This window comes from Pristis pectinata, chromosome 2 (genome assembly GCF_009764475.1).
Source record: "Pristis pectinata isolate sPriPec2 chromosome 2, sPriPec2.1.pri, whole genome shotgun sequence".
Classification (NCBI taxonomy): domain Eukaryota; kingdom Metazoa; phylum Chordata; class Chondrichthyes; order Rhinopristiformes; family Pristidae; genus Pristis; species Pristis pectinata.
Window position 1 is genome coordinate 39,285,213 of NC_067406.1, and position 22,833 is coordinate 39,308,045.

Consider the following 22,833-nt stretch of genomic DNA (forward strand, 5'->3'; position numbering starts at 1 on the left):
ATTCTCATCAAGAACTGCTCCAGTTTAACTGTTAAGTCCGAATAACTGATTACACACCAAATCCAAAACGTTCAATTTTTAATGAAAACACTAGAAAGCCATGTTATTTGGCCTTCCAAAACTTAATTCTGTTTAGGAATATTTGTCATCTAACTGTAATTTGAATAATCACAATCACCTTTGCCTTAACTAACTGGGTTGGCAAATTAAGAAAGTACTTATGATAAAGACTTAACTTATTTATGCCTTCAAGTCTAATTTCTTTGATGCAGCTTTAAGTAATAATCTGCATCTGATATCTTAGATTAATTCATAAATCAATTTCCTTAATTTCCACAATTTTCAGTGAGATGGCACTGCCAAAAACACCTTCCTGTCCCCTTTCAGCATTCCAAAGGAACTGCTTCCCTCTAAAATTCCCTAGTTCACATCAATCTGTATCTTTGGCCTCATACACTGTCCAAGAAATAGCATTATCTTCCAACCAAGCTCTTAGGACTCAACTTTTCAATCTATAATTTCAGAAGAGTCTTTTCAGTTTGTCTCAGTACTCACCAATTCTGATCAAAGTTTAATCACCTGTGAGGTCAAATCAGTTTTTTTCTCCCCACAGATGATGCCCAGCCTGCTAGGTATTTCCACCATTTTCTTTTACTTCAGATTTCCAAGAGCTGCAGTATCCTCTTACCTTTACTGTCCCAGCACTCTTGTATTTCTCATTCTCTCCATCCTCATTTATCTCTTTCTATTTACATCACCAGATAGACAGCTCCAATTAACTTGTCTTTTTTTTAAACTTATCCTTTTTCAGCCAGCATGGCTATAATTTATATCATTCAGTCTCGGTATCCATTCTAATTTGTCCTAGATCTGCTAGAAGGTCATCTACCTGAAATGTTAGCCTTGCAACTGTCTGCAAATACTGTCTGATCTGCTGAGTATTTCCAGCATTTTCTGCTTTCACATTTTCAACATCTGCACTTTCCTGCTTCTTGCTAGCTATTTCTTATTAAATTACTGCCATGTCTATTTCCCATTCTACCCATAGATTTAATTGCATCTGGAACCACGCTGACTATAAAATTTTCTGGGACAGTAGTTGTAGGAACGTGCACATTTTGCACTTTTTTTTTTAGGTGAAGACATAGAATTTCTCCCCAACTTACCAACCAACCCTTCCCTGTTGTTAATTTTAAAATCTCTTCAACAGACTTGGATTTCAGCTTCTCACTGTTGTAGTTTGCTGTAGAAAGCCCTTCCATAAACTTCTGAGCTCTGATGTCATAGAAAAGTAGAGAGCCTTGTCCCGTTCCTACTGTTATGATGTGTTCATAAAAGCTCACAGATCGAATACCTGTTTAAAAAAAAATTACTATTAAAAATCTCCCTTCAATGCAAAGTCCCAAAATTTCTTCATTCATATTCCATGGCAAATAGGAAGCAATAATTTTATTATTCTATACACAAAACTTATACCTTCCCTCACGCCATCAAAACTTCAATAGTAATTGCTCATGCAATAAGTGGATTGCGTATGCCACTCAGTTCTATCAAGTGGCATTGAACTCTGATAGGTAATACTGCAATTTAAAATTTTAAAATAAAGCCATTGACAAGATTCCAACATAGAAACTTCAACATTAATTGTCTGAAGTATAATATATAGAAACTACCATATTAAAGTGGTGTTGCACTTTAAATTCTACTTGTGTGATCTTCATACAATGAAAACAAGAAGGCTGAGATAAATCAATGATTGATTAAAAACCCCATAAGGCTTTGCGATGTGGTGCATCTGTAAGGAGAGTCCCAACAGCAAGGCAGCACATGGCATTTATAATTTCAGTCTCTGTTCAGGGCAAAAACTGAGTAATATAACTCTCACACTATGAAATACTCAAATCATAACAGCTCAGATATTGTAATACTGTATTTCTTGTGCCATCTAATGCATATTCAATAACCCAATGAATGCTACAGCGTTGGCATTGAGGGAGTATTGAGAAGCTGAAAAACCTTCATGAACAAGTCCAAAGACACCTGAAGGTGGCCAAACAGCTTGATAGCAAGGCTTATGGGATACTAGCCTTCATCAGCCAGGGGACAGAATATCAGGGAGGCTATGGTATAGTTTTATAAAACATTGGCAAGGCCACATCTGGAATGCTGTGTGCAGTTTTTGTCACCTCAGTATTGGAAGGACAATTCCTATGGAGAGAGTGCAGAGGAGATTCACCAAGATGCTGCCTGGGATGGAGTGTTTCAGTTATGAGGAAAGACTGGATAGGCTGAGTTTGTTTTCCTTGGAGCAAAGGTGGCTGAGGGGGGAGCTGATAGAGGTGTATAAAATTCTAAGAGACAGAAGAGACAATAGTAAACTATCCCACCCCCCAGCATAGGGCGTAAGAGATTTAGAGGGGATACAAGGAAGACAAAGTTGGCAGTAGGGCCCATTTCTGTGCTAAGACTAATACAGGTTAACATTGGATCAATAAAGCCTGAAGCAACCTACATATGATAGAAGGGTTTTGAAATACAATATCACCAACAAATCAGGACTTTGTACTGTACTTCCACGCTTAACTACATGAAGGGAGCTTGCACACATAACCTTCTAAATAAGTCATAGGATAAATGCATGCATTATTTCATTGTATGAATGCATTATTTTATTTAACAGGAAATATCTTCTCATATAGGTATGTAACCTCATACTTGGGTGGGCTAAATTTTGCTCTCCCTATTCTCACAACACAATAAAGAATTTTTTTAAAAAATTCTTTCATCTTGAGGCAGCACAGTGGCACAGCTGGTAGAACAGCTGGCACACAGCTCCAGCAACCCAGGTTCAATCCTAACCTCTGATACTCTGTGGAGTGTGCACATTCTTCCCGTAGCCCCGTGGGTTTCCTCTGGATGTTCCTGTTTCTTCCCACATCTGAAAGATGAGGGTTGATAGGTTAACTGGCCACTGTAAACTGTGTGGGTGAGTGGTAGGATTGGGGAAAAGTTGATGGGATTGTCGGGAGAAACTAGATTTCTGTAACTTGGGGCTCGATGGTCAGCATGGACTTAGTAGGTTGAAGGGCTTGTTTCTATCCTACGTGACTAAAACTATTAGTTGCCAAGGCCAGCAATTATTGCCAATAACCATTTGCTTGCAAAAAGGTGGTCATGAGTTAACTTTTCAAACCACTGTAGTCTATGCATTGAGGGAATGCTCACAAAGATGTATGATGCAGAGAACCTGGATATTGATCCAGCAAAAAAGGAGCAGTGAAAATATTTCCAAGAGTGCCTCGTAGCTAACTTGAAGAGGAACTTGCAGGTGCTGGTGCTTTAACGTGCCCTTCTACTAGTACAGATCATGTATTGGGAGAGCCTTGGTAATTTGCTATAACATATCTTGGAGATGGTATACAGTGCAATCACAGTGATGGATGAGTTTAATGATTTAGGCTGGTGGATTGGGTGATAAGCAACTACTGTGTTTCAAATATAGTTGAAACACAGCAACAGCAGCCTCATCCAGGCAGAAGAAAACTATCATACTTCCAATTTGCATCATAGATTTGATGGAAAGTCACCAGGGAGTCAGGAGAAGAGTCACTCAATGATGAATATCAAGCATCTGCCCACTCTTGCAGCCTCAGTATTTATTGGCTGATCTGGTCTCATTCAGCCTTATTGTAAAATGTAATACATGAGATGCAGGGATATTTCAAGTGGAGATTAAGGATGGTAAATTTATACCACAAGATATTTGGGACCCACAAGTGGTTTTTAATCATGTTTTTATCTATAAAGTTAAGAACTGTTTATACCAAAATCTTAACATCAGCCTTTTAGTTTCAATTTTCTTGGTTTAAACCCATCGCCTCTTGAAAAAATTGCATGTATGGGGAAAGAAATAGCACGATGCATTTATCAAACTAAGCCACTAGGATTTGACAAAACAGTTTCAATTTCTTGCAAAGGAAGCACCAACTTACCACTGCCCCGTTCCCTCGAACTGACTGATTTTACATAGCTTTGTGGTTGCCTTGGATCAAGGAAAGAAACATGTGCTTGGGACCCCACAGCATATACAGACCATTCTTGTCCATATGCTAAACAAACATTTTCTCGACAATGAGGTAACTTGGTAGACAGCAACTAGAACAGAAAACAATTTAATTTTATTTGGACTGAATTGTATACAAAATTTGGCATGTCCCCTTTGACCCTCACCAATTTTTATCGATACACCATAGAAATCATCCCATCCGGATGCATCACGGCTTGGTATGGCAACTGCTCTGCCCAAGACCACGAGAAACTGCAGAGAGCTGTTGACACAGCGCAGCACATCGCGGAAACCCAGCCTCCCCTCCATGGACTCTGTCTACGCTGTCTCAGTAAAATAGCCAACAAAATCAAAGACCCCACCCACCTCTCTCTTCTTCTCCCTCCCATTGGGCAGAAGATACAAAAGCCTGAAAGCACATACTGCCAGGCTCAAGGACAGCTGCTATCCCACTGTTATAAGACTAATGAACAGTCCCCAAGTACAATAAGATAGACTTTTGACCTCAGTCTATCTCATTATGACCTTGCACCTTATTGTCTGCCCTCACTACATTTTCTCTGTAACTATAACATTTTATTCTGCATTGTTATTGTTTTCCCTTGTACTACCTCGATGTACTTGATGTGCTGAAATGATCTGTATGGACGGCATGAAAAACAAAGTTTTTCACTGTACCTTAGTCCATATAACAATAAACCAATTTAGAATGTAAAATGCTGTGGGCAACAGGTAATTTCTAACCCAAACATCCTACATCAATTTCTTCCATGTTTTAATACATATTCAAATGTGTGTTCAACAGGTTTGAAGTTTACTTATGGAACAGTCCCAAGTAGTAGATGGTTGATGGCTTGTTTTGGACAAAAATCAATGCTTCTATAACTGGTTGCTATCTCACACTCTGCAGACTCCTCCCAATGCTTAATTGTTTGCATGGCAAATTTCTTATAACTACATATCTAGTTATTTTAATTTTCTACACTGCCTCTCTCTCCAGCCCATTGGCATCAACTTAAGTTTTATGCCCATGGAAAATTAATACCAAAAAAACAAAAAGGCTTTACCATGCCTGTAATCGGCTTATTTTTCCCCTCTTACCTACACACAACATCCAGATGAGAACTCCTAGTGTTTTTCAACAACATATATACAAACTGAACATGGTTTTATGATGATACCCAGCATTTTGAAAAATAACCATTTTATTGGAGATTTAAACAAGCCAACATTTTCAAGTGATACAATTTGGAAAAAGGAGGATCTAATTAATATTTTCTTTATACAAAATAAAATGGAGCCAGGTCAGCCGACTAGATTCAAGGATAAAATAATGCAATTGGCCTATCCTTCAAATTAAATTAATCTTCCTTATCTCTTCATCAGCTTTTATTGATGCAATGTCCTCTTGAATATACAAACCCTGCAAAATCAACCCACTTATAATCAATTCCTGACTAAGCTCAAATACATATCACGAAAACTTTCTCTCTCAGCTATTGATTTTTTGTTAATCCCACTCCACTTGCAACAGCATCCAAAATTCAATCTCAAAAGCAAACTGTAAACTTTAGTGCGTGTACTGCACATTTCAATATACAAAGAAAAACCTTTTGTTCTGCAATTAATTTATGCAAAAAAACTGAGAATAACGAATAACAATTAAGCAGTGAATCATGATGCACTGTTGTAGTACAGCAGTTGTTCATAGAAAGTTCATGTAACATTAAAACATGAATGCTTCATTCATTATTTTAGTTTTATTTCAGCTTTAATAGGAAATGTTACCTTTGTCAAGTTATCTTCTGCTTTCCATAAATGAAAGTAACCATCAAGAGACACTGCACCAAGCTCCTGAAAGTCAGTTAATAGAAGAGTTATTTAGTTAAGCTCACATTAAATTGCACAGAATAAGAGCTGAATTTTATATACAATTGATTGATATTTTTGAAAAATTGTTTAAACAAAGAAAATATGTCCTTGCTACTGTTATTGAATTGGAAGGGTATCCCAAATCTGCATGTGGAAGCCAAAAGATACACCACAGATATATTAAAAAAAAGAACATCTTTTTTCATTAAGTCCAGGCTGATCAAGGGACAAGATTTTTGTTTAGGTCTCTGAAGACCTCACCTACTCTGACAATAAGCAACGTATCCAAGTCAAAAACATTTTCTGGCAATCATCAAAATTCCCCATTCCATTAGATTTACCTTCCTGAGGCTTGTTGTTCTTTTGGACAACTCATTTCAAGAGTGTAATAAAAAGTCACAAAAAGAGAATGCAGTAACTTGAAATGTCAACAACCAGAACAGTAGGAAGTACGTTGGTTCTTTAATTTCATTTTTTTTCTATCATCCCTAAATAGTAGTAGGGAAAAGGGGGTAGTTTGGCGGAAAATTGAGGTACTACTGATTCTGAAACGAATTGCTGAAAAAAAGCAGTTCCTTCACATGCTCAGGAATTGCTTAAAAGAGGCAAAGGAAAATAATTACCATCTACAACCCAAAACAAGATTAAGGATATTGTTGAAAATTACCTTGCTGTTATCGTTAAAGGCCAAAGCTCTCACTTTGCAATTATAAGGATTTGTATATTCCTTGGGAATATCCTTCAAAGCTTTGTGTGTTATGTGAGTGTAACTTGGGACTCGTGTGGGATCCATACTCGTGTCAGTCTGGTTTAGTACTTCTTCAGTTACTTCCCAAAGGCCCATAGAACCATCCCTGGAACCTGCAGCACAACAATAAAGACTCATACTTATCACATTTTGGGACAAATGGTCATTTTTGAAAAGAGTAACTCAAGCAGAAGTTGTGCTTTAAAGCAGAATGAAGTTTAAAAAAAGACAGATTAAAAGAAAAATTAAGAAGATAAAACTGCTAATTTTTCCTGTTAAGGGCTGTTAAACAACTGATCAGCTTGTTTTAATATTAGTGGACGGATCACATGCAATGTGTCAGGAACCCTCTGCTGTCTGGTGGTTGGCAAGAGCTGTCTGACAAAAACTGCCCTCCGACTGTCAATAGAGAAATTGATGAAAACACAGGCTTTCAAATTTGTTTTTAAACATAGATGAAAAGTATTCTTTCTCCCTCCAAAGGATCAGGAGAAAGGTAGCAAGGAATCAGGAGCTATTTTGTTATATTGCTCAACTGTGCAGTTGTACTTCTTGGAGAAAGAACACTGAAGGAAGAATGTACTTTTTTCCAAGATAATGAAATAATGTAGTTTGAAAACAGCAGGAATATTTTTTTTTAAAAGTACACAGGTGCACCCAATATAAAAAGGAAGTAATACTAAATTTGTAAATGGCATTGGTTAAGTCACAATGCTGCAAAGAGTCCTGGCATTCCATGAAAGGATATTAGATGACAGGAAGGTTGACAGCAAAGATTTATAACTTTTTAGTCCAAGTGATTCAGTTAAGGATATTGAGTGTAAGGTTAAGCCACAAAATGGAAGGCATGATGGGAAAATATGCCAGAACTATACTAAAAGTTACATTCAAGGGTGAAAAAAGTATAACTGCACCAATAGACAGACAGATAGGAAACTTAGTGGAACAGAGATAAGGCAGACACAACAAATGAGCACATTTTATGAATGGAAACAAATGGACTATCAAAGAACATGGAGATGTAATGAAGATCAAGCTGTCAGGAATAAGGCTTTATTTCTCAGTAATTTGAAACAAAAAGCAGCCTTAAAAGGGAGATAGCTGCAAGCTAAAGCCTAGCCCCTTTGTTGGAGGCAAGAGAGGGATTGATGCTCAGTGCAGCATAATCTCTTCTTTTGGTCTCAAGGGAAATAAGTACCTACGAGGGTCAGCTGAAGTGCATTCACCTTGTACTCCACCTTGACAAACACTGATCGTGCTCCACCTAATACCGAGAGAGTTATTTAACTTATATACTTTCATGTTTTTACTTCATGTTGACAGATAAAACTAACTGCTCTTGGCGCAAGGTCAAATCATTAACTCCCAATTAAAACTTCATCAGAAATCTTAAAGTAAAAAAAATCTTTAAAATAGTATTTTTCTTACATTGGAGCAGAGAAAGTTAAATGCGGAAACTGAAGATCTCCGATTATTTTCAGATGATTTCCACTGGGTCATAAATCAATAACAAGACTCAATACTTATTTAAAAAAAACAAAACTGAGCAACTGCCATAAGTAAATCTAGGCAGACAACTAACTTGTGGCCATAAATTAGTTTCCTTCAACTCCCCAAAATTAAAACATCAAGCTTGAGTGAACACATTAGTCAGTTACTAAACAAAACAAGACTAAACAGAAATTCTGGAAGACTTCAGTCTCAAACTGTTCTCAAGTTCAACAATCACCTGGCCACCATCACATCATCTCACAAATAGGCTTCTCTAGATGGGCCCTGTACTATCAACTTTCCAGAAAACTGACTGTCAACCAATTGGAAATCATGCACTATCAACAAGGGTCTTATTCCATTACAACACAGGACATAATCTTCTATATACCCAAGGACCAGTCACTGCTCTTTCAAGCAATATCATAACTTATGAAGTAGTACAATGTCACAAAGGAACCCTATAGGCAAGCATTAACAAGACATCAAGGTCACACATTTCAAGTCAAATTCAAATGTTTTTGGTAAATGACACATTGGTCAAAGCAATGACGTTCTCAAACTCAAGCAGAATGCAGAATTCAAAACTGCTTGCTAATAAAATCACTTTTAAAAAATCATTTTGCAAGGATAAAATTCACATTTTGATCCACAGGCATTGAACTAGATTACAATATATGCGTCTGAGTAGTCCACTAGTTCCCCTTTTAGAAAATAAAGAAACAGGAGCAGGAGTAGGCCAACTGGCCTGTTGAGCCTGCTCTGCCATTCAATAAGATCATGGCTGATCTGGCCGTGGACTCAGATCCATCTACCTGCCTTTTTCCCCATAACCCTCAATTCCCCTATTGTGCAAAAATCTATCTACCCGTGTCTTAAATATATTTAATGAGGTAACCTCCACTGCTTCCCTGGGCAGAGAATTCCACAGATTCACTACTCTCTGGGAAAAGCAGTTCCTCCTCATCTCCATCCCAAATCTACTCCCCCAAATCTTGAGGCTTTGTCCCTCCCCCCAGTTCTAGCCTCACCTACCAGTGGAAACAACCTTCCTGCCTCTATCTTATCTGTCCCTTTCATAATTTTAAGTGTTTCTATAAGATCCCCTCTCATTCTTCTGAATTCCAGCTAGTACAGTCCCAGGTGACTCAATCTCTCCTCACAGGCTACCCCCTCATCTCTGGAATCAACCTGGTGAACCTCCTCAACACCACCTCCAAAGCCAGTATATCTTTCCTCAAGTAAGGAGACCAGAACTGCACGCAGCACCATGCGGCCTCACCAGTACCCTGTACAGTTGCAGCACAATCTCCCTGCTCTTAAGTTCAATCCCTCTAACAATGAAGGCCAGCACTCCATTGCCTTCTTGATAACCTGTTGCACCTGCAAACCAACCTTTTGAGAATCATGCACAAGCACTCCCAAGTCCCCCTGCACAACAGCATGCTGCAATCGTTCACCATTTCAATAATAATCTGATCTTCTATTTTTCCTTCCAAAGTGCATGACCTTGCATTTACCAGCATTGTCCTCCATCTGCCAGACCCTTGCCCACTCACTTAACCTATCTATATTTCTCTTCAGACTCTCTGTATCCTCTGCACAATTTGCTTTTCCACTCAATTTAGTATCATCAGCAAACTTAAATACACTACACTCAGTCCCCTTTTCCAAATTGTTAATGTATATTGTGAACAGTTGCAGGCCCAGCACCGACTGCTACAGCACTCCGCTCACCACTGATTGCCAGCCAGAGAAATACCCATTTAACCCAATTCTCTGCCTTCTATTGGTTAACCATGCCAATACATTCCCCCTAACTCCATCCTACCTTATCTTATAGATAAGTCTTTTATGTGGCACCTTTTCAAACACCTTCTGGAAATCCAGGTATACAACATCCATCGGTTCCTCTCTATCTATTGTGTTTGTTATATCCTCAAAGAACTCCAATTAGTTTGTCAAACAGCACGTGCCCTTCCTGAATCCATGCTGTGTCTGCCTGATGGAAGCACTTCTATCCAGATGTCTCGCTATTTCTTCCTTAATGATAGCTTCAGGCGTTTTCCTGACTACAGGCATTAAGCTAACCAGCCTATAGTTACCTGCCTTTTGCCTACATCCTTTTTATTTTCAAAACAGTGGCGTGACATTTGCTGTCTTCCAGTCTGCCAGGACCTGCCAAGGAATTTTGGTAAATTATCACAAACGCCTCTACCGTAACTTCCGCCATTTCCTTCAGTACCGTAGGATGCATCCCATCAGGACCAGGAGACATATCTACCTTTAGGGCCACTAGTTTGCTCGACACTACCTCTTTAGTGATAGTGATTGTATCAAGGTCCTCACCTCCCATCGCACCCATAACATCTCTCTTTGGCACATTAGACGTGTCCTCCACCATGAAGACCGACGCAAAAAAAAATTCAAAGCCTCAGCCATTTCCACATAACCCATTATTAAATCCCCCTTCTCATCTTCCAAGGGACCATTACCCACCCTTTCCAGCTTTATATAATTATAAAAATTTTTACTATCCATTTTTATATTTTGTGCTGGTTTACTTTCATAATCTATCTTCTCTCTATTGCTTGCTCAGTGGTTCTTTGTTGCCTTTTAAAGTTTTCCCAATCTTCCAGTGTCCCACTACTCTTGGCAACTTTGTATGCAGTTTCCAGAAAAAAAGTAAAATATTGACTAGAAAAACCCAAGAATGCATGGATAACTCATTTCCCCTCAAATATTGCCTACACAGAAGCACTTAGCTGATACCATAGAACCATACAGCACAAAACAGGCCCTTCGGCCCACCATGTTGTGCCGTCCATCAAACCACCCTCACAATACCTAACCCCTTCCTCCCACATATCCCTCCATCTCACATTCCTCCATATGCCTATCCAACAAGCTCTTGAACCTGTCCAATGTATCTGCCTCCACCACCACCCCAGGCAGTGCATTCCATGCACCAACCACTCTCTGGGTGAAAAACCTCCCCCTGACATCTCCCCTGAACCTCCCACCCATAACCTTAAAGCCATGCCCTCTCGTCTTGAGCATTGGTGCCCTGGGAAGGAGGTGCTGACTGTCTACTCTATCTATTCCTCTCAATATTTTATATACCTCTATCATGTCTCCTCTCATCCTCCTCCTTTCCAGTGAATAAAGACCTAACACCTTAAGCCTCTCCTCATATTCAATACTCTCTAATCCAGGTAGCATCCTGGTAAATCTCCTCTGCACCCTCTCCAACGCCTCCACATCCTTCCTATAATGAGGCAACCAGAACTGAACACAGTACTCTAAGTGTGGCCTAACTAGAGTTTTGTAAAGCTGCATCATCACCTCGCGGCTCTTAAACTCAATCCCGCGACTTATGAAAGCCAACATCCCGTTGGCCTTCTTAACTGCTCTTTCCACCTGTGAGGCAACTTTCAATGAACTGTGAATATGAACCCCCAGATCCCTCTGCTCCTCCACACTGCCAAGTACCTTGCCATTTACCCAGTACTCTGCCCTGGAGTTTGTCCTTCCAAAGTGTACCACCTCACACTTCTCAGGATTGAACTCCATCTGCCACTTGTCAGCCCAGCTCTGCATCCTATCAATATCCCTCTGTAAGCTCCGACAGCCCTCCACACTATCCACAACACCGCCGATCTTAGTGTCGTCTGCAAACTTACTAACCCAGCCCTCCACCCCCTCATCTAAGTCATCTATAAATATGACAAAAAGTAGAGGTCCCAGAACCGATCCCTGCTGGACACCACTAGTCACTGCCCTCCAATCCGAGGGCACTCCTTCCACCACAACCCTCTGCTTTCCACATGCAAGCCAATTCCTAATGCACACAGCCAAGCTTCCCTGGATCCCTTGGCCTCTGACCTTCTGAAGAAGCTTACCATGAGGAACCTTATCAAACGCCTTACTAAAATCCATGTAAACCACATCCACCGCACTGCCCTCATCAATCTTCCTGGTCACCTCCTCAAAGAACTCTATCAGGCTTGTGAGGCAAGATCTTCCCTTCACAAAGCCATGCTGGCTGTCTCTAATCAGTCCATGATTCTCTAGATGTTCATAAATCCTATCCATTACATCTGATGCACCATTACATTTGAGATCAAGAACTTGGCAGAGACCAAGTTGAAATCATCACCCACCACTGAACTCATATGATTTTTTTTGGAAGACAGAACTACAACAGATCTGTCAATTCATTGTAAAAGACACGAATGCCCTATATGCCACAGTAGTCTTCAGTAATTCAATGAGTGTATGAACATAACCCAATAATAATAAAGAGCAGAATAAACTGTTTGAATGCATAATTGCTACAGGACAATAGCTGGAATTTAGGCAATGACAATCACTTAAGACCAGTTCATTCAACAGTTCAGGCTGCATGCTGCTTTTCATGAATTATGTTGGACTCATTCAGTTTTAAAATGCTTAGTTTACAAAACCATCTTTTAAAATACTGCATTGAATCTCTTACCTCCTAACACTCCAAAACCCTTGCACCAACTACAAGGCACAAGCCAGGAGTGTGAAGGAATACCCTTGCCTGGATGACTACAGCACCAATTACATTTAAGTACTACCCAGGACAAAGCAGCCCACTTGACTGGCACTCCAATCGCCACATTAAACATTCATTCCCTCCACCAGCAGACACTGGTTACACCTACAAAATCCACTGCAGTTACTCATTGAGGATACTTCTAAATCTGCAACTTCAACCATTAAGGGTGGAGGCTTCAGGCACAAGAAAACATCATGTCCCCTATGTCGCTGTCAAGTTGCACACAATTCTGATTTGAAATGTACTGCTGTTCCTTCAATGTCACAGGGTATAATTCCTGGAACTCCTTCCCCAAAAGCACAGTGGAAACACTTTCACCAGAAGGACAGCAGTGGTTCAACAAGGCAACTCACCACAATCGTCAAGGGAAATAAATGCTGGTCGTCAGTGAAGTCCAGATCCCGATAAATGAATAAATAAAACAATAAGTTAGGAAGTATCCATGGCAAGGGAAATAAGAGTTAACATACCAGACTGATGAGCTATTATCAGAACTCTCACCAAAATCCGATGCAAGGCCATCAATTCACAATGTTAACTCTGATTCTCACTCTGAAGACATGGCTTGTTCTAGTGAGTATTCCCAGCATTATCTGCCATACTTTGTTTTGGGATGCCAAAGGCTATAGGCAGATAAATAGAAAATATATGGTATGACAAGGGATGGGGCCAATTAGGGGATGAAAATGGAATCTACTCATGAATAGAATGTATGGCTGAGGTACTAAATGAGCACTTTGTATCTGCCTGCCAAGGAAGATCCTACTGCCTTAATTGTGGTTAAAAGAGGGTAAAGAGATGCTGTGTAAAAACAGATGAAGGGAGTGACGACAAAAGCTGGTTTTACTTAAAGTAAATAAGCTGTCAGGTCTAAATTAAATGCATCGTAGGTGCCCAAGGGAAGCAAAGGTGGAAAGTGCAGAGGTACTGGTCACAATCTTCAATTATCCATAGGTATGAAATCACAGAAAGCCACATGGATAAAGGATAGGCAGTAATTTCAAGCCAATGAATTAAGTCCTAATTTATCAGTTTCTTTTAAAAATTGGATGAAGGGGCTGAGACTGCAGTGCCAAGTAGACAGGGGAAAAAAAAACATAATTAAGTTAACCACAATCTGTTCAGAGTTCTGGTACGAAGGATATGAAATCAGTGGGAAATATGAAGCGCAAATTTCTTCAGCCCTTATGAGAACAAGTTGGGAAAAAAAAGATGGACTTTTGTTTATCTACCTTTTAAAACTTTAGGAAGCACAAAGCACTTTACAGCCAGAGGAGGACAACCAATGTATGCACAGCAAAATTCCACAAACATAATAACTACATGATGTTTTGATGATATCAATTGAGAGATGAACAATGGCTAGCCCTCCAGGGAGAACTTCTCTGCTCCTCTTCCAAATAATGCTATGGGAACTTTCGCAAACATGAGCGCACATACAATGCCTCAGATTAACATCTTATCCCAAAAAAATGGTACCTCTGGCAGTGCACCTCTCCATCGGTTCTGCACAGGAGTATCCACCTATATTTTTGTGTTCTAGCCTTTAGTGAGATTTGAACGCACAGACAAGGATATTGCCATTTGAAACATCAAAATTACGATTAGGAAATAAACATTTCCTCAAACATATTGCATTTAAAATGTGAAACTGTAAGACTAAAATTTGCAGCTGGATACACTAATTCTCTTGAAACAGAATTAGTTATTTGAAAAAGTGAAATCACAAAATGATAGAAAGTACAGAGGAACAAGCGGACTAGGTAGCTCAAACAGGGAACAAATAAGCAATACTTGATATGCATGTGCTATATGAAGGCCTGAATAACCAGTAACATAGAATTAAACCCATTATTCATTTCAACTGTGTACAGGAAACAAATTACAGCACAATCCACAAGACAAGAAAAGACAAATCATGCTCCAACACTGATGCACAAATGAAGTTAAGTATGCTCAGTTAATTTCACTTGTGTGGAATTTTGGTTTATCAAAAAATCATGTGATGTCTTTTCTTTAAAAAAGAGTCAAACTTTTGAGTCTCAGATGAATATTCTTTACTTGGCAGGAATCAGGTGCAGAAATATGCACTTGTAGAGCAACATATAGTTCTTCATATCAACCTACTTTTAAAATAAAAAGACAAATGCACACAGTACATGGTAATCAGTGCATAGTTCTTGAAAGTTTAACATTTCATTACAACTATTTTAACTAAATTAATACTCTGTACAGTAAAACTCACCAGAAACAGCCATTGTGTCACTAACCCATGCAATTGAAAAAATCCAGTCTTTATGTCCATCCTAGAAAAAAAATCACAAATCAGTTCTGTAGCTAAGGAAACAATTTAGTTTCAAGTTTTAGACAATGATCAAAGTAAAATCAAATATATTTGTGTCCCTGTTGCATATTTATCCTTTTGAAATCAGGAGTTTTCAATTTAATCCATAATTCAAGCCTGGTAAAAAGATTAGTTGCACAGTTAATTAGGTGGCTACCTGAAGTTAATTACCTGGTATTTACTGCCAGCAAGGCCTGACTCAGGTTTTTGGAATTTTAGTAAAGTACAGAAGGCTCTACCAAAGCGCAGAACCTCATGCTATAAAGCACTGGTTGTATAGGGTACAAAACTCAAAATTTTGGTGAATGAGGGGCAGAGTTGCTAAGCTTGCATTTTAAAGAGAAAAAAAAATCAGTTTAATTAAGAATCAGCAGCCACCATCTAAAAGTGTTGAAACAGGGGTTATGAATCAAAGCTCAACATTATAGGAAGGTGGGAAAATAATTGGCTGGTGGTCACTGCCAATTCTATTTCTCTCACCTTAAGGGAGCTCACATTAAATTATACCCCAGTACAGAAAGTGGAAGTAAGATTGGTACCTTGAAATTAGTTTACCTAGATGAAACTATTATTAAAAATTGTAAGTTAACAGTTGGAAAAATTTGCAAGTTAATAGTTGCTAAGTAAATAAATAGTGGCAGTCATGGCAGGTACATGTATTGTGGGTATAGCATATGAATACTGAAGACCAGTGTGATTGATAGTAGTGACAACAGCAGGCAACAATCTACAACTCAAGCACAAGCAAATTGACTACAGGACCATGGTACAGGAGACTGAAAAGAATATAATTGGAATAAGGGACAGTACAGTTGGGAAGGGAGATAACATTCCCTACAGCTAAAAGTGAGGGTCCTAAAAGCTGTATGCCTGTTCAGTACCAGGGTTAAAGAATCTCCTCAGGGCTAAGAACTGGGAGGGAAGAGGGAGTGGAAAGTTCCACTGTCATGGTCTATATAGATATCAACAACATAGCTAGAGCTAAGAAAGAGATTCCGTTGGATGGTTGGGAAGGGGGTGCGAGGGGATAATGCACAGCTGGAGTCTAAATTAGAAAGCAGAATCACTACCCATCTTACACAAGTGCAAGCGTTAGGCGTGGTTTAAAGATCGGCAGAACATTGTGGGCCGAAAAGCCTGTATTGTACTGTACTGTTCTATGATTCTAAGTGCAAATTAGCATGTGATCAATAAGATGAAAGTTGAATTTGTGGTTCAGAGTTTCAATTCACGGGACACTGGCACTAGTTCTGGGGAATGAAGCGGATGTTCTGATGGGACTGGGTTTAATTGGATTGGGCTTGCACCATTTCCCCTATTGAAACAAAACTTGGGATACAAATTGGGTTTCAGACTAAATAATGTCAGTTGGAGGGGGGAGGGAATATTCTGGCAAGGGATAACTTACAAAGTTAAAGAGAAATGATAAAAGCAGTAGTTCAGGGTAGTGAAAAGGTATAAAGGGACAGGGTATACATACATAATAGTGCATCTGCAAATGGAGTCAGAAGTCTAAAATGGTAAAAGATAGAATTAAAAGCTCCTGATCTGAATGCATGCAGCTTTCATGGACAGATAGAAGAACTGATGCCATAAATAGATAATAATGGGAATGATTTGAAAGCCATTCCAGAGACATGTTTGCAAGATAGAGACTATATATCCTAGGGCACGATATTCCAAATGGATATGCTGAAAAGAAAAGGAGCCGAGGCAGTTCTGTAGTATGGAATGACTCTAATTCAAAAGATCAAGATATAAAATCAGTTTAGATGGAGCTATGACAAAGCAAAGGAAATAAGTTAGAAGTGAGAAAAGTCTATAGAAGCCCTAACAGTAGCTAGAAAGTAATAGAATACAAATCACTAAACAATAGGGTCTCACAAGAAAGGTAATGTAATAATCATAGATGGATTTAACCTTCATAAAGACTGGACAAATTAAATTAGCAAAGGTCGTCTTCAGGACAAGCTTAGAGTACATTTAGGACAATATATTGTGGAAACCATGAATCATACTATTTTAGGTTAAAAAAAAACATAAGAAATGGGAAGAGGCAATTTGGCCCCTCCAGCCTGCTCCACCATTCAAACAAAATCACAGCTGATATACTTCAGTGCCACTTTCCTGCACTAACTTCATTTTCATTGATCCTAATGTTTAAAAATCAATCTGTCTTGAAATGTGCTCAGCAATTGAGCATCTACAGCTCTCTTGGGTCAAAGATTCCAAAGATGAATTGCCTTCTTCCCTTCTGTCTTGAATGGCTGCACCTTTATTTTCAGATTGTGACCCAAGTTCTAGACATCCTAGCCATCCCCACATCCACCTTGTCCTTGAATTTTTGATGCCTTTATGAGATCACTTCTCATTCTTCTACACCCTGCAGAGTACAGGCCAATCTGTTTAATTTCGCTTCATATGACAAACCCTCCATCCCATGGATTGTTGTACACAATATTCCATGTGTGATCTCACCAAAGCCCTGTATAATTGGAGCAAAGCATCATTACTCTTGAACTGAAATGCTCTTGCAAGAAACAATGACATACAGTTTGTCTTGCCAATCATTTGCTGTACCTGCATGTGAACTTTCAATTACTTGTGCCAAGGGCTGCCCAAGTCCCTCTTAACATTAACACCTTTCAAAACTCTCACCATTTTTTTTTAGAAACAGGGTTAGTGGGTTTTTTTTTGAGGTTGTAACTGGCAGAACAACTAATGGGGAACCAGCTGATGTTGAATGTATGGACTTATAGAAAACCTTTTAGAAGATGCTACATGAGATTATTTAACAAAAATAGGGGGGATATTCATTGGAGGTAATTCATGAAAAGTTCATTAGGTTGAATGAAGAGGTTGCCTCATGAGAAATGGAGGTGGGGCTATGCTCATTGGATCTTATTGAAATACATAATTCTGAGGGGACCCAAGAAGGCAGAATGTGAGGGGATGTTTCCCCTTGTAAGGAAATCCAGAACAACGGGGTCATGGTTTCAAAGCAAGGGGTTGCCCATTTAAGATAGTGTGGAGGAAGAATTTCTTTTCCCATGGGGTGGTGAATCTTTGAAGTTTTGAGGTTGAGACCTGAGAGGGTTGAATCATTGAATATGTTCAAATCTAAGACAGACAAATATATACTATACAGAGAGTAAAGGGTTATGGGGAACAGGCAGGGAGCTGAGTTCAACGTCAGATCAGATAGGATCTTACTGCATGGCAGAGTAGGCTTGAGGGACAATACTGGTTAACTTTGCTCCTAATTGCTATGCTCATCTATCTCATTCAGTATAACCAACAAGTCCCTGGTGATACAGAACTTACATCTCCCACACAAACAGGATCCAGAGTTGGCAGTCGATAAACTGCAATGCTGTTTGGGTTGTCCCCTCCAGTTGCTAATAAGGTACGAGAAGGGTTCAGTTCGATGGCATGAATACCACAACCTTGTTGGTCCATGATGGCACTGGGCTGTTCTCGGTCCTTCAGCATGGGAATTTTTGTTATCTGCCCAGTCATAACATCCACCACCAACAGCTGAAATAATAACAGCAGAAATTATGACTCCCTACATTTTAACTTAGGTTCCGTTCTTTCAAAAAAAAATCAGCAGTTGAATAAAGTTCTATATAAAATCAGGTCTACTTATCTGTTTTATAGTATGTTTGGGAAAAATCTCAATTTCACACACACAGGTATATGATAAGCACAGCAGTTTAAGTTACTCAAATAGCAGCCAGAGTTCTGGACCACTGATCCAGAAACATGAGGTTGAATCCCATCATGACAGCTGGAGAATTTAAATTCAAGTAATTAAATAAACCTGGATTGTTTTTTTCCAAAAAAGGTACATCTCAGATGCATGACCATGAAATGATAAGATCGTCATTTAAAAAAAATCATCCAATTCATTTGCATCTTTCTGGGAAGGTATAGACCAGAATATTTGATTTCTCACCCATCAATCTGGTTGACTCTTAACTGCCCCATCAGTTTCATGAAAATGAGGGAAGGGATACTAACTGCCTGTATCATCAATGATATCTACAGCTGATTCGCAAAGAAAGCAAGCATTATGGAACTTGAGAAAAAACAGACTACATACTCAAGACAGATAAATTACATTTAAAGATTTATCTTTCACAATGACATCTTCTTGGAGTTGCAAAACAAAGTAGTAACTTAAACTATTTACAAAATATGATAGAGTAGGCACTCAGGATTAAATCTACAGCAAAAGGTTTCATTTCGGATACACTGCCAATTTACTTAACCAAACCTGGGAAGCAATATAGATGCCAATCTTAAAAAGCATTCTCAGTGCACAAATAAGATGCCAATGTTCCTCATAAACTTCCTCCACCCTTCATTATCTAATCCTATCACAATACCCTATTCCTTTCTCCCTCAGAATTGTTCTAGCTTCTCCCTGAATACACTAACACTAGCCACCATCTCTCCTCCAAATGATGGTGAATTCCACATTCTAATCACTCTAAAGAAGTTTCCCCTGAATTCACTATTAAAAACTCCAAAATAACTACTTTCAAGTCCAGGTATCTACTAATCCACATACAGTGGTCTCTCCCAAGTGGAATAATTTTTGTGTACCACATTAAACCCTTCCATAATCTTAAAGATCTCTATGATGAGGTCATCCATCATCACTGGGAAACAAGTAAATTTTTTTTAAATAATATAACCACTACAACTACTTTAAGTTTAACACAAATACTCTACTTTCCAATTCTTTGCTAAAAGCTATTTTTTCAAATGATGTCATTGGGCGTTTGTTAACTGAATCAAGGTTTCAACGAAACTTTTGGCCATCCTCCAAACTGCAATAGCTGCCTTACAATACTGTAGGATTCATGTTATTTGACTGTTCTTGAAATACTTATGTGGGAACAATATAATCTACAAGATCCTTTTCCTTTGAATTACTCCATGCAAATAAAAAAAATGCATTCTTCAAATCCATATAAGAATATCTAGCTGGTATTTAGTTGATGCAAACAAGTGCATATGAACAGAAAGGTGGCAATCAGAAAAGCAAACATGTAGCTTTCACAAATGCTTAAAGAAATGTTTATAGATCTGCTCTAAATGGAATTTTAGACACCGATGAGGATGAATCGGAAGGCTCGGATAGCTAATTTCCTGCAATAGATGCCTGCGTGAATCCTTCAAAGGAATGGAAGGAAACTTGCATCTCTGCTAGTTTTGGAGCCAATACCCAGTTGTGTATGCATTAACTAGCATTATAACGTGGTTTGTTCTTAGAACTCCTAGAGAAGTGACAGAATGAAGTTATGGCAATCATGACCTACAACAATCTTGCTACTCAACAAAAGCTGTGGGCTTCCACTATAGGAAGCCACCTTCTATTTGGTCCTTGGTGAGGGACAACTAACTGAGAAAAATACAATGGTATATCTAAGCAAATAGTTAGTTTTCTGCTGTACAAACTCAGCATAGAGGGTGCAGTGACAAATGTGGTCTGGTTACACTGGAGCTTTGATGATAATTTTGATAACTCTAGGAGGTACAATTAAATTTGTAATTGAGGGACACAAAAGGTTTGCCAAATCTCAATGGCTACTACCTTTTGAGAGTTGATATTTATGCTTATATTCACTGCCCAGTCTTGTGCAACATGGCAGAAAATAAACATTTTTGACTAATACGTATCCTGATATTAGCTTTCCTTGTGTGAAGAAACACTTGCTGTTAAGACTGTTTAGCATGACACAATGGTTACCACAATTGATTTTATATTGCACCACGATCAAGGAATGCCAAATACAAACATGATTTGAATAAATTTTTGATTGGCAGATTTTCCAAGTTTGACACTGATCCATGTCCCAGTTAGTAAGCATATCTCATCACATCATGTTCAAATTAATAGCCTGCTGGAAGTCCAAAGAAAAATACAGTCATGCATGGAGAGTGGGGGAAAAAAGAAATCCTACTCCAAAATATATACATAAAATCAGGGCTGTTTGTTCAATTTTCAATCAATTTCTATTCCCAAATTTGGTAATTGTGCTGTTGGACAGGATAAAAGGTACTTATTTAAGGATGGAAGATGGGTAACCACAAGCCTAAAATTTAATGTCAGTTGTTGGGAACATATCACTTTTTTTTTTATGAAATAAAGTGATTGAATGCTTCAATAAATTAAAGTGAACCAAACAGTTGCATTCTTTCAAGGATATAATATTAAGATAAGCAAGAGCATGTCTGTGAATGTTAAGCATCTGAACTTTCATAACGGGCAAAAATGAGATCATTTAAAAAAAAATCAGAATTTATTTTAAACTGTGAGAAATGGGGTTCAGTAGAGCACAACAACATTTAATAGTCTATGTACTCAAATCATTTAAATCCAAAGAGGTAGCAAAATCAATGAGACTCATGGAACATCATCATTTATCTCAAGGGGTGTGAGCATGGTGGGGCAGGAGCACTGCTGTAGCTACATAATGCCAAATCACATCCCATCTAGAATTCGGCATACAATTTTAGGTGCCACATCTCAGTAAGAATATGAAAAGATTCAACTGTAATAATGATACATAAATTTAGCAAGTATTCTCTTTTGTAAAGATTATGGTTTCAGCTTCTTATAAGAGATGTGAAATTCTAAGTGGCAGGAGAAGTCAACAGTGAAAGACACAAGTTAATCAACAAGAGTCAGCATGAATTTGTTAAGGGATGGTCATGTCTGGTTAACACATGAATTTTGAGGAGGCAACAAAGAATGTCATTGAGGGTAGGACATTTGATACAGTGTACATGGATTTTAATAAAGCATTTAATAAAGTCCTATGTGGTAAACTGATCAAGTAAAAGCCTGTGAGGTCCAAGGGAAAGTGGAAAATTGGATTAAAGATTGGCAGAAAGCAAAAACAATGATTTGTTGAGAATTTTATTAGCTGAGGGGCTATAAGCAGTGGGGTACAGAATGCTTAGTACTAGATCCTTATTGTTCGCGGCATACATAAATGATTTGGACAAATCTAAGGGCTACATCATGCTGGCAACTGGCAGTGTGGTTTAATAGGGAGGAAGAAAATTTGACAGGAAGATATTAATGGACAAATTGAATTTAATCCAGAGAAGTGTGAGATAATTCATTTGGAGAAGATAAACAAGGCAAGGAAATGCATGATAAATGGTAGAACATCAAGTAGTACGGAGGAACAGAAAGATATTGCAGCTGGATGAGCATTTGAAGACTCTTGTACTGCAGGCAATAGCCTTGAAGATGTCAGAAATGGTAAATACAGTGGGTAAGGCAGCATTTGGGATACTAGCCTTAATTGCCCCAGTAATAGAATAGACAAATAGGGAGGTCACGTTAGAACTGTAGAGAACATTAGTTAGGCTACAACTGTACTCCATTCTGGTTACTGCACGACAGGAAGGACATAACACCAGAGTAGATTTATGAAGATGTTGGTAGGACTGCATGATTACAGTTAGGAGAGAATGTCTCTCTGGAGTTACTTTCTTTGGAACCAAGGTGCTTTAGCAAAGATTTAACTAAAGTATCTACAACTATTCGAGATCTAGATAGTGTAAACAGAAAAAAACTATTTTCCTTAGCAAAGGGTGCATAGATTTAACTTAAATTGTCATAGGGGATTTGAGAGAAAATTATTTCACTCAATGGTTGGTGACATCTGGAACTCACTGCCTGGAAGGGCAGGTGAGGCAGA

The 22,833-nt window shown here is 38.6% G+C and overlaps 1 protein-coding gene across 1 annotated transcript in view; it reads right to left on the bottom strand.

Moving 5' to 3' along the window:
* The window catches only part of dcaf12 (DDB1 and CUL4 associated factor 12), a 77,850-nt gene that overhangs the window by 8,573 nt on the left and 46,444 nt on the right, over positions 1-22,833 (bottom strand). Inside the window, exons 3-8 of the mRNA XM_052041662.1 lie at positions 18,431-18,643; positions 15,008-15,068; positions 6,606-6,799; positions 5,855-5,920; positions 3,993-4,155; positions 1,167-1,354 (exon numbers count right to left, since the gene is read on the bottom strand). Coding sequence (XP_051897622.1) covers positions 1,167-1,354; positions 3,993-4,155; positions 5,855-5,920; positions 6,606-6,799; positions 15,008-15,068; positions 18,431-18,643 — 885 coding nt within the window. The remainder of the gene's footprint in view (positions 1-1,166; positions 1,355-3,992; positions 4,156-5,854; positions 5,921-6,605; positions 6,800-15,007; positions 15,069-18,430; positions 18,644-22,833) is intronic.